At 49.2% G+C, this 16,124-nt stretch overlaps 1 protein-coding gene across 1 annotated transcript in view; it reads left to right on the top strand.

Moving 5' to 3' along the window:
* Positions 1 to 16,124, top strand: part of NSF (N-ethylmaleimide sensitive factor, vesicle fusing ATPase) — a 696,320-nt gene that overhangs the window by 181,688 nt on the left and 498,508 nt on the right. Inside the window, exon 4 of the mRNA XM_086923839.1 lies at positions 1,351 to 1,390. Coding sequence (XP_086779965.1) covers positions 1,351 to 1,390 — 40 coding nt within the window. The remainder of the gene's footprint in view (positions 1 to 1,350; positions 1,391 to 16,124) is intronic.

Below are 16,124 nucleotides of genomic sequence, written 5' to 3'. Positions count from 1 at the left end.
TTCTTTGCTTTGTCTCATCTCTCAAAAGAGGAACAGAAACTTCATAGTTTAGACCCAAAGAGAACACTCAGTTTTTACATCAGTCGCGCCAAAGAGCATTGGGTGAATTGTCAGCTTTTGGTGGGATTCTGTGGAGTGAAGAAATGCAAGGTGGTGTAGAAAAGGACTATCTCTTGATGGATAGTTCTCTGTATTAAGTTCTGCTACACATTGGCTAAGAAGGAGCCTCCAGAATACCTAAGGGCCCCCTCCACCAGAGTCACCGCTGCTACCACTGTGTTGTCGTGGGAAATTCATGTCCTGGATACTTGTCTGGCAACTAAGTGCACACGTTCCCAAAGCACTACTGCCTCGACAGTCGGGTCGGTCAAGATGGGATTTTGGCTGCCCGGTCCTGCAGAACCTTTGTTTGGGACATCCCACAGACCCACCACCCTGGAAGGGGCAGATTTGGCATCTTACTCACAAGGTGAGGTATCAGAGGTTAGAATTATCCCTTAGAAGAATGCCTTCTTCTTCTGTAATGCTTTTCTGGTAGGTTCTCTGCCTCATTATAAATTACTCTTGTCCCTCCCTCTCCCCTATCTGTAGTATGGCCTTTTCCATCTCAAAAGATTCAGAGCTAAGACAGCGCACACTGGTTAGTTCAATTTGGGGATGGACTCCGCGTCTGGGTTGGCGGAAGTGTTCATGAAAGAAAATGACGTCCGCATGTATGAGTGGTGCTTATATGTGGCTCCGTTAGTCACGTCCAGAGAAGAAAGTGGTCAATGTGAAGTCGCACAGCACTACCTAGTGCCGGGCAGGAACACTGCTTTTACGTTTTCTGAATCCAGTCTTGCACCTGGGGAGATCTCCAAGGTGAGGACTCTGTGGTTAGATGACACCTCCACTGAAAAGAGCATCACCAAAGGTAAGTAATTTATTCTTTCGAGCTCTTCATTCTCAGCCTTCTAGGCCACCAAAGTTTCCGGTGCAGTCTAGAACGCCTTATGTATCTCACGTCGAGTCCATACTTATTGAATGTGTGTCTGTCTTTCCATGAGAGATCCTAAAAGCTGTTCAGCATATTAATATTAGAAATGTTGACATCGTGTAGACTTTGAGACATGTGGGGAATTAGCTCAAATCCCAACAGGGCAAATTCTGCCATCCATCCTTCCAAGGTCAACAAATAAATTTCACTTAGTTTGGGTGGTAATAACATCTGCTATCTAAACACTTTTCGATTAAAGGTCTTTTCACTGTGGTTTTAATCTAGAGCATTTTTTACTGCTGCTTTGAAAATTCTTAAACTGACTAATAGTTATCCAGTTCATCTTCCTGACCTGTGATTGTGTTGTTTTGCAGCGGAAATGGGCCGGACTCTCCATCGGGCAGGATGTTGAAGGTAGGACTCGCTCATTTAATAGGACCCTACACAAACCTTTTTAGGCTCAGCTAAAAGTGCTCTGAAACCGTGAAATTGTCCCTGTGTTTTTTCTTTTTTTTTATACCAAATGCTTTATTTGTTTCAATGTAGTTGGCAGTTTTAAGCTTGCCAGTTGAAGTCACTTTAGTGAAGATTATATCCAAATGATTCGTAACCCCCTGGGAAGCTGCGAAATTCGCAGTGTGATTTATACAGTAAAAAGCATTTGTGGCCTGCAAGGTTGAAGTCTACAGATGAGTTTACAGCAACCTGAAGAGTGAGAACCAGTTTACTTGAGTTATCCTAGAAAACGGTGACACTAGTTAACAAAGAGGAACCTGGGAGCTACTTATTGGTATCCGCAGTAAAAACAATGTGGAAACACGACTGGTAACCTTAGATGCCCACAGCAGAGTATTGGTCATCTCACAAGGTCAGAATCTGTCCTTCTGGGTCTTATTGTGAAGGATGATAAAGATATGCTTTCATTGAGGATCTCCAATGGCTAGACTTGTTGTGCGCGAAAACTAGGAGTGTGAATCTGGGCACAAGTCATGAGACTAGGCCGTGACCTGGTGATTAGTATTAATTTCATCCTTAAAATTCAGTCCTAAAGTCCAAAGATTCTGTGCCTTGCAAGAAAGACTTATTAGTAAAATAAACCGTTTCTGTCACAATTCGTCTAGTATTAAGTATGTGAACAATTGTTAGAGGCAGGGGAGAGGAGTTGGCCTAACGGCTAGGCAAAGCCATCAGGCCGGCTTTGGCAAACCTGTGATTTTTTTTCTCCGATTTTTAAAGTTTGCAAACGTTAAAAATGTAAAAATATTAACAAGTAAAAATGGACCCTTCTAAAAGTTACATGCATATGTTTGAGAAAACCGTAAGTAAAAAATAAACCATAGTAAAACAAAAGCAGAAATGAAAGCACAGAATATCCTACCAGCTATACCACTGTAGTGGACTTCTTTTTAGGAGGATGTGCCCATATGTAAGAGACAAATGCCGTTATTCACAACGGTGATCATTTCTCTCAGACAAACACACAGACACACACACATTGCATTAGTGTCAGATGTAATAGATGGTCTTTGACAGGTATGTTTTTGATGCATCTCTATACGAAACTGACGCCTCGGATTCAGCAAAGGCATGTGTTCGTATCAGCAAATTAGACAGTTCATGTTTTACTTTGTGTTTGTACCTAGTTCATTTTTTATTTTTCATTTCTTTATTGTTTCAACGAGTAAGCAACATCAATTTACAGGCATGTACTGAATATGCAATGCTGTACCACATCTATTACAGTTTAACTAACTTTTTGCTACTTGACTTGTTTAATGTTACTCTTCCCGTTGCTTTACTTAAATATAAAAAGGACGTAATTTCAAATCTCGCAACTCCCCCCTCCCCCTCAACTCCCCCACACCAGCTTCCTCCTTACCAACTTCTTTTATTGTATACATTAGGTGTACTGTTGACTATCACTGATTCACTCGCCCTGACTGTGAATTTCATCCAATTCCTTCCCTGTTCCTTATGCAAAACCTGAAGTACCAGGAAGAATAAATAAATCTCAAGACTTGATACTTTTTAGACTAGGGGCTCCTTCAGGGTATCTTTGTCCCCCTGAACTCTTTTCTTCCCTCATCTTGTCACCAGTCAATGAGGCTAACGTACAAGCACACTGGAAAGTGTGAGCTCTTTCCCCAGCTACTTTCAGTAGATTTATTTATGTATTTATTTATTTGTTGGTTTATATAGCGCTCAAATCGACTCCCAGTGGAGTATCTCTGCGCTTTTGGAGCCGGTCGAACAGAGGATGTGGATAGAGTGAGAACTAGATCTCATTTCTGAACAGTACGGTTTTCAGCTGTCTCCTGAATTTGAGATGATCTGTACACTGTCTCAGAGACAGAGGAAGTTTGTTCCAAAATGTGGGTCCTGTTATTGATAGTGCTTTGCTCCCATGTCTAGCTTTTTTAGCACGGGGCACCACTAGAAGAAGATTGTTGCTGGACCTGAGAAATCGAGTTGGAATATAAGGAACAAATTTGTTTTCAAGGTAGGCGGGCCCTTGTCCATTTAGACATTTATGTATCAGACAACATATTTTAAATTTAGTTCTCTGCCGGATTGAAAGCCAGTGCAGTTGCTCAAGGAGGGGCTTAGATGCAGTTCTCGGGGGGACATTGAGGACTAGGCGGGCCGCCGTATTTTGAATAACCTGGAGCTTAGCTAGCACACCTTCGTTGGCAGAGAGCAACAAGCCGTTGCAATAGTCAATCCGACTTAGGACAAGTGCCTGAACTAAAGTTCTCCTAAAGGAATCCGGTAATAGAGGGAAAACTTTACGTAACAGGCTAATGGTGTGGAAGCATGAACCTGAGATGTAGTTGGTATGTTGTCTTAGTGATAATTCTTGATCCAGGCGGATCCCTAAATTCTTCACGACCTGCTTGGGTTCGGGAACTGTTCCCAAGTCGTGCGGCCACCATTCTGGGGTCCATAGCATTTTGGCTTCTCCAAACAACATAACTTCAGTTTTAATGACGTTGCACTGAAGGCAGTTGGAGAACATCCAGTGTGCCACTGCCTTCATGCCTGATGAGAAGGAGCTTCTTACTTCAGCGAAGAGAGTTTTGAAGGGGAAGAGGAGCTGCGTGTCATCAGCATAAGATACTGGGATGAAACCATACATGCGCATCACTCTTGCCAGGGGTGCCACATCGATGTTAAAGAGGGTCGGGCTTAGACAGGAGCCCTGTGGCACCCCTTTCTAAATCTCTACCTCCGCTGAGCGATACGCACCCATGGTGACACTCTGGGTGCGATCGGATAAGAAGCTCCTTAACCAGGCGAGGGCTTTGTTCTTGATACCAGCGTTCGACAACCGATCAGTCAAGATGGTATGTGACACGGTGTCGAACGTGTAGTAAGGTCGTTTTATTAGCTGTTGTCTGCCTATGTGTGACATTTCCATGTTGGCATCACATCACTGTGTGACATTACCAGGTGTTGTATTTTAAACTTTGACAATTTCTCATAAGCACAATCACCAATCCAAGCAGTTTCATCTGCCATCAGCAGGAATTTCTTTCAGGGCTATAATCATGGAAACTTAGTAGAATAGTTGCTCTGACAGCAATGGAAATCCCCAGCAGCACTAAGTGCCTACATTATGGCCTCTGATCAGATCAAACCGCACCTTCTAACAATATTTCCCTGACGGAGAAATAGCACTATCACCTGCTTAAGTAAAACTTGAGTGTCCCCTTCCCACCCTCCACACCTCAGAGACCCTCAGGCCCCTACATGCTTTGATGTCACTGACAACAGCATAGTAGTTCAGGGGAAACCCTGTTTTGGAAACCAAAAAACATACTAATACCCAACACTGCTGTAGATACGTGTTTTGGGAAAGCTACAATGTGAAAACACAAATAGGCCTAATGACTGCATTGAAAGAGAAGTTTCATGTTCCACTAATGTGTACATGAAGGTCATTCTTACACCTTTAGTTAGACCTCATATTGTACTGTGTGAGTCAGGCTGACCTTTAACTATTGCGTTAACGAACTTGTAGTTGTGCATCTACAACGGGAAAAGAAAAACCACGAGCACCAGAATTCTAAGGGAAAAAAAGCAAGTCTCAAACTGCTCACAGCGACAAAAAATACCACTATAATTGATTATCATAATTTTTTTTGTATTTTAACGGATTTTTCTCTTAATCGTGTCTTTGTGCCAACCTCTGGGCTTCAGAGAATTCCACAACATTGTCAGTTGGCCATCATGTTTTTTTGACAGTTTTATAAAGTGCGGACATGGCCCAAAGGAATTGGAGTGCTTTGTGAGCATCAGATTACATAGCACAAGGTCGGATTTCTTTTTTTCTTTCTTGGGTTAGAGATATTAAGGGATTGTCCCAGAATCACGGGATGTTGAGCTGACACCTGAACTCTAAGCTGGTTCTCCAGGTCTAAAGTCGGCAGTTCCGGCCAATACACCACATCTCCTCTTCAGTTCTTCTAAGAAATATGATAACATTGTTTGGTAGGAGGATTTTGTGAGCACAACGGGAGGAAGAGAGAACTCTGACCTGAAGGGATTCCCAGACAACTCAGGCAAGAAGTCTTTGGCTAGATGTAGGTAGGCTATTACCGGTCGGTAACGGCCAAAATCGGCCGTTACCGACCGGTAATAGACTTTTCCTATGTAGGGGCCACATTTACAGATTCGGTAAATAACGAATCGGTATTTACCGATTTGGTATTTACCGAATCGATAAATGAAATGTAGGAAGCACTTCAAACAGTGCTTCTGGGCTGAAAGGATTCGTTATTTACCGCCAACTATTAGTTGGTGGCAAATAAGGAATTCCTATGTAAATGCAAATATGTGCATTTACACCTGTGCCATGTGACAAACATACATGCCCTTGGGGCATGTATGTATGCCACATGTGCACACCAGCACTATTCAGGGGTGCAACAGGGTGTCAAAGTGACACCCTGCCACCATTGACTATTTCCTTATTTTACCGAATCGGTATTTACTGATTCAGTAATTGGCATTCATTCCTATGGGCCTCCAGGCCCATAGGAATTAATGGCAATTACCGCATTGGTATTTACCGATTCGGTAGTCACCGAATCTTAACGATTCGATAATTTCTACAGAATAATTACCTACATAGGATTTACCGATTCTAAAATACCGAATCGGTAAAATTCGGTATTTTAGAATCGGTAAAACCTATTTACCTACATCTAGCCTCTTGTTGTTATTTTTTTTAAATAACCCATTGTATTGATTTTCTATAAAACAAAATTGGTGCAACCTACATCATCAATTACTTTCATCAACCCTAGCCCACCTCCCCCAGTTGCCTTCCACTGACCTCTATTGTCCCAGTCCTGATTAGTCCTTAGCAGAAACTTCCAAAGACTAAGGGCTTCGAGGACATGGTTGCAGTAGAGTAGTTGGTATTGGGCCCAATCCTTCCTTATCTTCTGGTACTTATGTACACATCCCCATGCCAAATAACCCATCTTCCCTAGCCCCGTGCAGTGGTCCGGCTCCTTCATCCACTTCCCCAACGACGGAAGCCCCACTTCTTTCCAGTTCTGCGCAATATCATTTTAAACACCAGCAGGTCAATCCATAACAAAGGTTGTTTGTATCTATTTCTGTCACCTTCCTCCTCAATATGCATTAGTGTATGCTTCGGATGATGAGGGAAAATCCACCCTAGCACTGTATCTAAGGCAGATTGAACTCCCTCCTGGAAGTTGGCAGTAGTCTCACCGTTCAAACCATGTATAGCAAATCGCTGTTGTCTGCATTACATTTGAGGCGGAGTGGTGAACTGAGACAGAGTGGTGAAGAGATCAACCCTCTTTACCACAGTTTTAGTTTAGTGAAATTTGGATGATGCTGATATTTCATTGTATGAGCCTAAACTGAGAGGCGATGGCAGAATATGTGGGGGAGGCTCAGGCTTCCCCCCAGTCTTTTACTGGCAGGGACCCAAATCTCCCTCCCAAGCCTCTTTCAAGCATAGGAAGGAGCCAGGAGTACTGTTTATTAGTAATCTATGTATTTGTGTAGTATTATCTTCCTTCAATTCCCCAGTCAATGCTTTTGCTTCTAATCGTCTGAAATCTGAGAACTCCGCTAGTCAAGTAGTTTAAGGTGTGAGTACATGTCTAAGCTGCAGGTATCTAAGCAACTCACTACAGTAAAGCTCAAACTCTGACTACAGTTCCTAAAAGGATTTCATCCTAATCCCTCACATAATTGCATCTAGTCAAGAGAGATACCAATGACATCCCACTGGTGAAATCCCTGCAACTTAGACCCTTGGGTAAGCCACCTCCACAACCATAGTGGGGTATCCTGTGTGAGCTTGTTCTTCCAACTTTGTTTATATCATGAGCAGATCACCACCACCTTTGTGACCTGTGTTAGAGTGATGTGTTGTTCCTCCCTACACAAGATGTTGTACCTGTAGCCCTTGCATCGCCCATCTTTGGGCCACAAGAACGTGGTTACCCTCTGTGTCATACCAACACTCATTCAAAATCAAGCAGTGGGATGAAGACATCATGCCAGCTGCCGATATCCCCCCCCCCCTCGTCTGTAGACTTAACACATTTCTATTTTGCAATTCTGGATTCCCTGTCCAGCCAGAGACCCCACTGAGAGGGAAGTCTATTTTTATGAAAAGGTTTTGCGGGATTCCGAATGAATAATAAGCAGCTAGTGCCGCCATTTTAAAGATCCGCAATCGCCCTAGAAGTAATACGGGCAAAGGTATGATATGATAAAAATTATTTATAGAGCGCACGTTCACCTGTGGTTTCTTGGCGCTTGGGTGGAGGGGCTGAAGGCCACGGCAGTGTGTTGGAATTAGTTGAATGCTTGGGAGAAAAGCCAGGTTTTAAGTGACTTCCTGAATTGAGGATAGGAGGGTATTAAGCGGAGTTCTGGAGGGTGAGAATTCCAGAGGAGTGGAGCTTGGTTGGAAAATCTCAGACCGCCATGTTTCTTGCGTCTGAAGGTGCAAGGAGACAAGAGATTTGAGCTGGAGGAGCGTAGGACGCAGGAAGGGACATAGCGGTGGATTCGGGAGGCAATGAAAGAGGGCCCCTGGGAAGAGAGGGCTCTATGGATCTGGCAGCCAAGTTTGAAGAGCCTGCGCTGAGTCACTGGGAGCCAATGAAGGCTCCTTAGGAGGGGTTTAGTATGGCTAAACTTTGGCTGGCCATGGATTAGCCTGGCTGCTTGGTTCTGGACAAGTTGAAGTCGGTGGGATTGGTACGCGGGAATTCCGACATACAGAGAGTTGGCATAGTGGATGCGAGACATGACTAGTGCCAGGGTGACTTGGACGAGAGCTTCATGTGAGAGAAATCTGCTGATTTTCCCAATTCGGCGTAGGTGGAAGAAGCAGACAGAGACCACCAAGTTGATTTGAGCCCTCATGGAGAGGTAGTTACTGATGGTGACACCTAGGCTGTTGACCGAGGTGACTGGGGATGGTGGACAGCCCAGGGAGAGGTGCCAGAATTTGGAGTTCCAAGGGTTGCCTGGGGCCCTGTGAGAACCAGCTCTGTCTTGTCAGGGTTAAGTTTGAGCTGGTTTGCGTTTATCCAGCTGCTGATGAAGGTCATGGTGGATTGAACGTTCTCAATAGAGTAGGGGGAGGGATCGATGTTGAAGATGAGCTGAAGGTCATCAGCATAATTAAAAAGGACTACTGCTCTTTTCTGGAGTTCGGAGATCAAGGGGAGAATGTACAGTAAAACAAAAGGGGGGAAAGGGAGGAACCCTGAGGGACTCCACAAGTAAGTCTTTTTTTCCTCCGAGGAGAAATTGGAGAGGCGGACCGCTTGATATTTATCTTTGAGGAATGAAGTGAGCCATCTCAGCGGTGGGCCCCGGATGCCGGCGCTCTCGACCCGATCGAGCAGAAAAGCATGGTTGACTGTGTCGAACGCCGCCGACAAGTCCAGGACCACCAATATCTGCGAGGTGTTCAGATCAGCCCCTTTTCTAAGTTCATCATGGACGGCCAGGGCGATGGACTCAGTGGAGTGTTGGGGTCTGAAGCCAGCTTGATGGGGGTCTAAATAGTGGGAGTTTTCCACAAAGGTGCTTAAGCAATTTGCTACAAAAGCCTCCAGAATTTTACCCAGGAAGGGGAGTAACGAGATAGGGCGGAAATTACATAGCGCCTCGGGGTCTGCTCCTGCTTTTTTAAGGATAGGTGAAACCACCGCAGTTTTGAAAGAATTGGGGACCACGACGAAAGTAAGGGAGTTATTGAGGAGAGAGAGGGGGGTCAGGGATGTTGAGAAAGATCTCCCGGGCAATGTGGGGGGGACAGCTGTCCCGCGGAGAGCCAGAGCGAACTTTCCTTAGGAGGGAGAAGAAATCCTCCTAGGAGAAGAGAGAAGAGTTACGGAGTGAGTCGCTGGGATCAGGGCGTGAGATGGCCTTGGGGATACTGGTTTTAATGTTGGTAATCTTCTCAATAAAGTAACAGTTAAGGGAGTCACAGAGGGATTGTGATGGCAGGGGTTTGATAGTGACACGGTCGGGTTTCACAAGTTCGTCCACGTTGGAGAAGATGTCTTTGGCTTTACTGGTCGAATTCAAGATCTTTGAGGAGAAGTATTCAGTTTTGGCTATGAGGATGGTGGTCTTGTAGTCTTTTGTTTGAAGTCTGTTTTATTTTCTAAAACAAGAAAGGAACAAAGGGTCATGTGTACACAGCGTTAAGCCTACAGCCCATTCAGGGCCGGCCGCGTCATTTGCAATCCTTTCTCAACCAAGGGAAAAAAAAGCTTCGAAAGGCCAATTTAGACACAGCATGTCACCTACAACCCTTGTTGGGCCGGCCGCGTGGTCTAGTATGTGCAGCGATAACAACTTATTGTAGGGTGTCTTGGAGCCTGTCTACAAGCAATAACGTTGAGAATAGTGCAACTCAGGTCTCTACATACACAGCGATTAGCCTACAACCCATGTAGGGCCGGCTGCGTCAATTGCGAATGTTTCTCAGTGCAGGCTCAGGCAACAGGGAACCAACGATGGAAGAGCATATCACCTACCACTCGTGGTGAGCCAGCTGCATAAACTAGTATATGTGTCCATATTTATGGGTTGTGTTACATTGCAGGACCCATTAAAAGAAGGACAATATTGTTATGAACTTGTGCATGTTCTATTTTACAGAGGTGTTGAATCAGGGGACGCCACACAGCATTAAAACGAGTTTCTCGCAATTGCAGTCGCGCAGTGAAGAGCTCCATAATTAAAACGTGTCACAGTCGCACAAACCAAGCAGCAATCGGAGGCGCCCTTTTCCAATACAGTGCAATGAGTTGTTTAGCCGCCCCAAGCATATGTAAAGCTATAGTCCAATCGCTGCTCAAAAGTGCTTTCAAGGTGGCAGGTTTGATGCCTAGGAGGATCGTGGCTGTGAAGTCAAGCGGGGGAACCCTAACACCTCCTTAATTAATCTCCAGCACAAGGGGGACGTGTCAGGGAACATATGGTGCAACCGGACCGGCGTATATGACCATTGCGTCATCATTTTATACGCATTTTCTCTCTGTGGGATGCTGCGATAGACCCTAGGGATGTCGCGCCAGAGACGATTCCACTGTCCATGTGTGATTTCCGTTCCCGACGCCAGGTGCTATTGACGTTGGTACGTGTGTAGTGTCAGTGTAGGCGGGTGTTGAAGGATCTGGTATGTCCGTAATACGAGTCCCTTCGAATCATCGAAGGAGTGGACCTGCCGCTCAAAGGGGGTGTAAGGTCGGGTAACTGCTGGCCACAAGGGGGGCGCCGATACCTAGTGCCGCAACTGCGCATACTGGAGACTCGCCTCTGGTGGGAGACGAAATTCGTCATGGCACTGGGCGAACGTCTTTAAGTGTCCCCCCTCAAACATGTCGCCAATGACTCTGCACCCTCCCTGTAACCATTTTTAGCAAATATTTGTGTGTGGCAGGCCGGTGGGAAGTGCAGGTTATCTGCTATAGGGGTGTGAGGTGTAGGGAATGTCATCAGCCCCTTTCGTACAGCTATTTTGTCCCATATATCAAGGACCCTTTTTTGTAGGCTGTGCCATATAAGCACCGTGAGAGCGCGTCGTCTGGTCGAGCCATGTAAGGTCCCAGATACTGCGTCCCGTTACCGTCCGGTCCATGTGGAACCACACCTTTCCGCTTTCAATGGTTGTCCATTCCGAGACAATTCGAAGCCCAGTAGTAGTCCAGGAGATTAGGGCATGCCAGACCCCCTCTATCTCTGGGCAGCATGAGGATATTGTGGGAGAACCGTGTTCGACGGCCACCCCAGATAAACTTGGTGATCTCCTTCTGAAGGTCCAGTATCTGTTGTTGTGGTATGGGGGTGGGGAGACATTGAAACAAGTAAAACATTTTGTGGAGGATAGACATTTTGACAGCATTAAGCCTGCCAAGCCAGGAGATAGTCAGTGGCTTCCACCTCCTCATGTCTTCCCGGACAGCCGCCTTGCATTCACGCCAATTTACTTGAGACCACGTGTCCAGGGAGGGGGTCAACTTCAGGCCCAAATAACGAATATGGTCTGCAGTCCACCGACATGAAGCCAGAGCTTCCAAGGCTGGAAGCTCCTCCTTCGGGATCGTGAGGTTTAAAGCCCAATACTTTGTATGATTGATTTTAAGGCCGGACTCCTTTTCAAAGGTCTTCAGGAGGGTGTGGAGCGCCGGAAGGGAGGTATGTGGGAGCGACAACGTAAGGATAAGGTCATCCGCAAATAATGCCACTTTATTCTGGCGCCCTCCTAAATTTAGCCCGTGGATGTCCTCATTTTGCCTAATCATCTCCGCCAGGGGCTCCACTACCAGGGCGAAGAGCTGAGGCGATAGGGGGCAGCCCTGCTAAGTGCCCCTATGTATGTAGAAGGGGTCTGAGAGCTGCCCGTTAACACGGACCTGCGCTTGAGGGGAGAGATAAGGCGCCATAATCCTCGAGATCATGTTGTGCCCCAGACCAACCCTGTGTAGGACCGAGCAAACAAAACCCCATTCCACCTGGTCAAAGGCCCTCTCCGCGTCAAGCGAGAGAAGACAAGCCGGTATATTCCAATGGTCCGCAAGTGGGCAATTCCTCGCACGTTATCTGCCCCCTGCCTGTAGCCAACCTGATCGGCCGAATAATCACGCACCTCGGGGAATGATGACGCCAAGAATCTATAAGGCCGAGTTCCGTTATCTGTTTCCAAAGCGCGGATGACATGGCACCTGATCCGTTCGAAGAGGCGTCACTATGGTCCAACGCAGGGTCCCACACCAAGTTAAAATCCCCTCCTACAATCAAAGAGGCGTCTGTTCCCTAAAGAGCGCTCAGAGATGGGAGTCCTGCACCTAGTTCGGCGCATAAACATTACACAGCGTGAGCAGGCGTCTGCCAACCACAACCCCCGACCTGATGAAATGCCCATCTGCGCTACGGAAGGTCTTTAGGGTTCCCTGCCTGATGCCCTCTCTACAGAGAATAGCCACACCCGCCGTTTTGGTGTCTGCAGCTGCCCAGAACTGAAGGGGGTATTTAGGATGTGCCATGCGCAGGGTATCACCTGTAAGCAGATGAGTTTCCTGAAGGAAAATGATGTCTGGGCAGTGCAGTAGGATGTAGCGCCACACTTGCCGATGTTTATTGGGGGAGTTAAGTCCCTTAACATTGAGGGAAAGGATTTTAAAAGGGTCAGGAAGAGTCATTAACACCCTAGGTCACTAGTTAGCGCGCTGAACCTCCCACATAGCCATGGCCAGACTCCGAAAAAGGGTAGGAAGTGGGGACCTCCCCTATGCGCCAGTGCCCACTGCAGCCTCCCAAACATCCACCCACCACACCCCAGAAGCAGAGAGAAGGTAAGGTAAGAGAGCAGAAAAACAGTAGGAAAGAAGAGAAAAAAAAGAACAAGTAACATCGGCCAACCGGGCCACATCGTACTGTTCCACTCTTGGGTCATCCTGCACCCTAGGGTTTGGAGAAACCCAGGGACTTCACTCTCCCAGGAACAGTGGAGGGTAGGTTGTTCGCTGCTCACAAGTCCCTTCCGACATGGAGCTCCGGCGCCAGCTATTGTCAAGCACGGGAGGAGGGGCAGTAACCAGAACTCAACAGAGTACAGCAAGAGCAGGCCAAAGAGAAGTCACAGAGAACGATATGGGAACAAAGACTGTTCATCTAAGGCCTGGGTAGCCCGGGCCCCCATCAGATCTGTCCCACTCCAGGGACCGGATATGCTTAATGATGTCGTTTTTGGCCTGCAAGGATGCATGTTCGTCCAAAGGTAGGGAGCAACTGCGCCGGCGCACAGTGGACCATGGGGCCCTAGCCGGCACCCACACAACAGGCGGGAGACGAGCCGGGCTGGTAGGCCGAGAGGTGGGCAGACCGTTGAGCCGTTTCCTGATAGGACCATATCACCCTGCGCTTAAATTCCCATTGAAAGATAAGGACGAATGGATGACCCCATTGATTTGGGATTTTAAGTCTGCGCAGTTTGTCCGTTACAGGCCGGAAAGCCCGGCGGCGTCGCAAGGTGTTGGGTGCCAAATCTTGGAAAATCTGTATTTTATGTTCTTCATATGTGAGTTCTGGCTTGGCTCTTGCCGCCCGAAGGATGGCTTCCTTCTCTGTAAAGAAGTGGACCCTGGTCAATATGTCCGGTGAGATCCGCCCTCCCTGCGGGCCTGGCAACACGATGCGCCCGGTCCAAAGCCGGCAGAGAGGCGTTCTCATCCCCCCAAACTTCATGGAGAAACTGCGCCACATAAGTCAATATGTCCTCCCCTTCTGCCCATAGAGGAACGCCCCGGAAACGGAGGTTGTTCCGGCGAGTTTGATTTTCTAGGTCCTCCTGCTTCAACTGTAGCTCTATGTGCTGATCTTCCAGAGCAGCTAAGTGCTGCCAGAGTTGTTCTTGATCTTCTGTGCGGGCATCGACCGCCTTTTCCAGTCCGTCCACGCATTCGCCCAGATCCTCTACATCCTTCCGGAGCTCTCGGACGCAGAAGTGAACCTCTGTGCGCAGGGAACCAATCTCAGATTTCAGCTCGGTCATGAAGGAGGCCATGAACGCTTCTGTCACTCGTTGCGACTCTTGTGTCACTGACTGTGATGCCCCTCCAGGTTGAGAGCCCACCTCTGCCAGAACAGACCCGCCCGCCTTGCCCCACAGTGCTGCAACCAAAGTATCCTTCGAAGATGGCGCAGTGGCGTCTTTACCACGGTTGGTACGCGTCATCGTAGAGCTGCTATGAGCCGGTCAGGCAGCGGACTCGAAGAGTGTATTAACCGAGGCTCCCGGCAATCCCAGATAGGGCTCACCCCTGCGGGCCTCAGGCCTGTCGCTTCTCACCTGCCCACGGAGTCAGACAGGAGTATGCAACTAATAGCTGTATCCACAGCCTCTCGTCCTTCCAGAGTCAGCAGCAGATGTATTGGACACGTGCCGGTATTCCCTCCGGTCTGCAAGGCGACATGTAATCCCCCATTCCCTAGAGGACGACCATGAGTGGACGCCGGGAGATGGCCCGTGAGGTGCACGGCCACAGCAGGGGTCAGCGCAGTGCAATAGTAGGTGCAGCAGTGCAAGTCCCACCCCGACCTGGATCTGGGAGCAGTCAGACTGTGGGGTACCCCCTCCGCTATGCGGGCGCAAGGAGCGGTGTGATCGAGAATGGCAATGTTCCGGAGGGGGGCCGAAGGTCAGGGTCTTGTGCGCAGTATCACAGGTAGAGATCGCGCAGACAAGCTCAGTAGGGCCCCTGTATTGCCGCAATGCGCTTGGATGCCATGCAGAACTTGCTCGGTAGTTGGCCTGGGGACAGTGGGGAGAACCAGGGATCGTTTCCTCTCCGCCAGTGGGCCCCTCACACCTCCAGCCCGGCAGGCCTCCTCCCACCGGCCCCTGCTCAGGCTACTGAAGTTGCTCACCGCACGTTGTATGTCCTCCACAGGGCTCAAGGAGCGTCCCCCTCGTTGGCGCCACAGGCAGTTCGCTTCCGCCGTGGGGTTTTGAAGATCAATGTGGGCCCGCCAAAGCTAGAGTCATCAGTGCAGCCGATTCCGGTCAGGCCCAAGGGGTCAGAACGCTGCAACACCCACATGCAGTAGGGGAGCTACACCAGTCCGGGCTCTAGGCACAGGGAATCAGGGCTGCCCCTGGGGCCACGTCCCCGAGGTCACGGCCTCGCCGAAACTGCAGGCTGTGATTAGTCCAACGAGGTGTCCCAGGCCGCACGTCCCCAGGGCCTAGTAGGCTGCTCCACAGGTCCCCCGATGTCCAGGTCTCCCTCTGAGAGGCATCTCCCTCCTCCACAGCCCGGAGAAACCACAGGGTCAAAAGCGATTGGTTTCAAGGGCGCAAGGCACAGTGAGGGCACGCACCACTCAGCAATTGCCCCACACCTCTATAACACCTGGTGGGCTGGGCCCCGCCGTAGACAAACTAGCGGCTGTTTGCGCGCGGCCCCCTGGAGGGGAGGTTTCCACTCATTGTGTCACTGCAGCAGCGTCCATTCGCCCGAGCCGGGCCACACACTCTCGCCTCCGCCGACACAGGAGGGCACATGAAGCGGCAATGCCCGCTTGCTGCCGCCCACCTCACCAGTCGGTGCGCGGGTGCCGCTCTCCAAGATGGCAACACAGGTCCGGCACTTGAGGGCCAGAGGTCCACCTCCTCCTGTCTGAGCCGCCCCTCACACCGCTTGTTCCCGCAGGGGGCCCCCCTCCGTCCCGCAGCTGCTCACAGGGCCGCGGGGGGGGGGGCTGGCAGGATCCGCAGCGTCCCAGCGACCTCCTCAGTCTCCCCATGTCCTGGCGCCTGAAAATGGCGGATGCGCTGCTCTGGCCCAGGGACCGAAGCAAAGCCGCTCCGGCTGCACCGCTGATGCCGCCTCCTGTCGGGGCCGCCCCTCACACCGCGTGTTCCCGCGGGGTGTCCCCCTCGTCCCGCAGCCACTCACTGGGCCGCGCGCGCGGGCGGGGCGGGGGGGGGGGTCAGGCAGGATCCGCAGCGTCCCAGCGACCTCCTCAGGCTCCCCGGCCCAAGCACCTCAAAATGGTGGATGCGTGACTCGGGCCCAGGGACCGAAGCAGAGCCGCTCTGGCCGCACCGCTGTTGCCGCCTCCA

This window comes from Lissotriton vulgaris, chromosome 5 (assembly GCF_964263255.1).
Source record: "Lissotriton vulgaris chromosome 5, aLisVul1.2, whole genome shotgun sequence".
Taxonomy (NCBI): domain Eukaryota; kingdom Metazoa; phylum Chordata; class Amphibia; order Caudata; family Salamandridae; genus Lissotriton; species Lissotriton vulgaris.
Note: the sequence above shows the minus strand (reverse complement) of the source record. Positions and strands in the feature narration are given on the sequence as shown.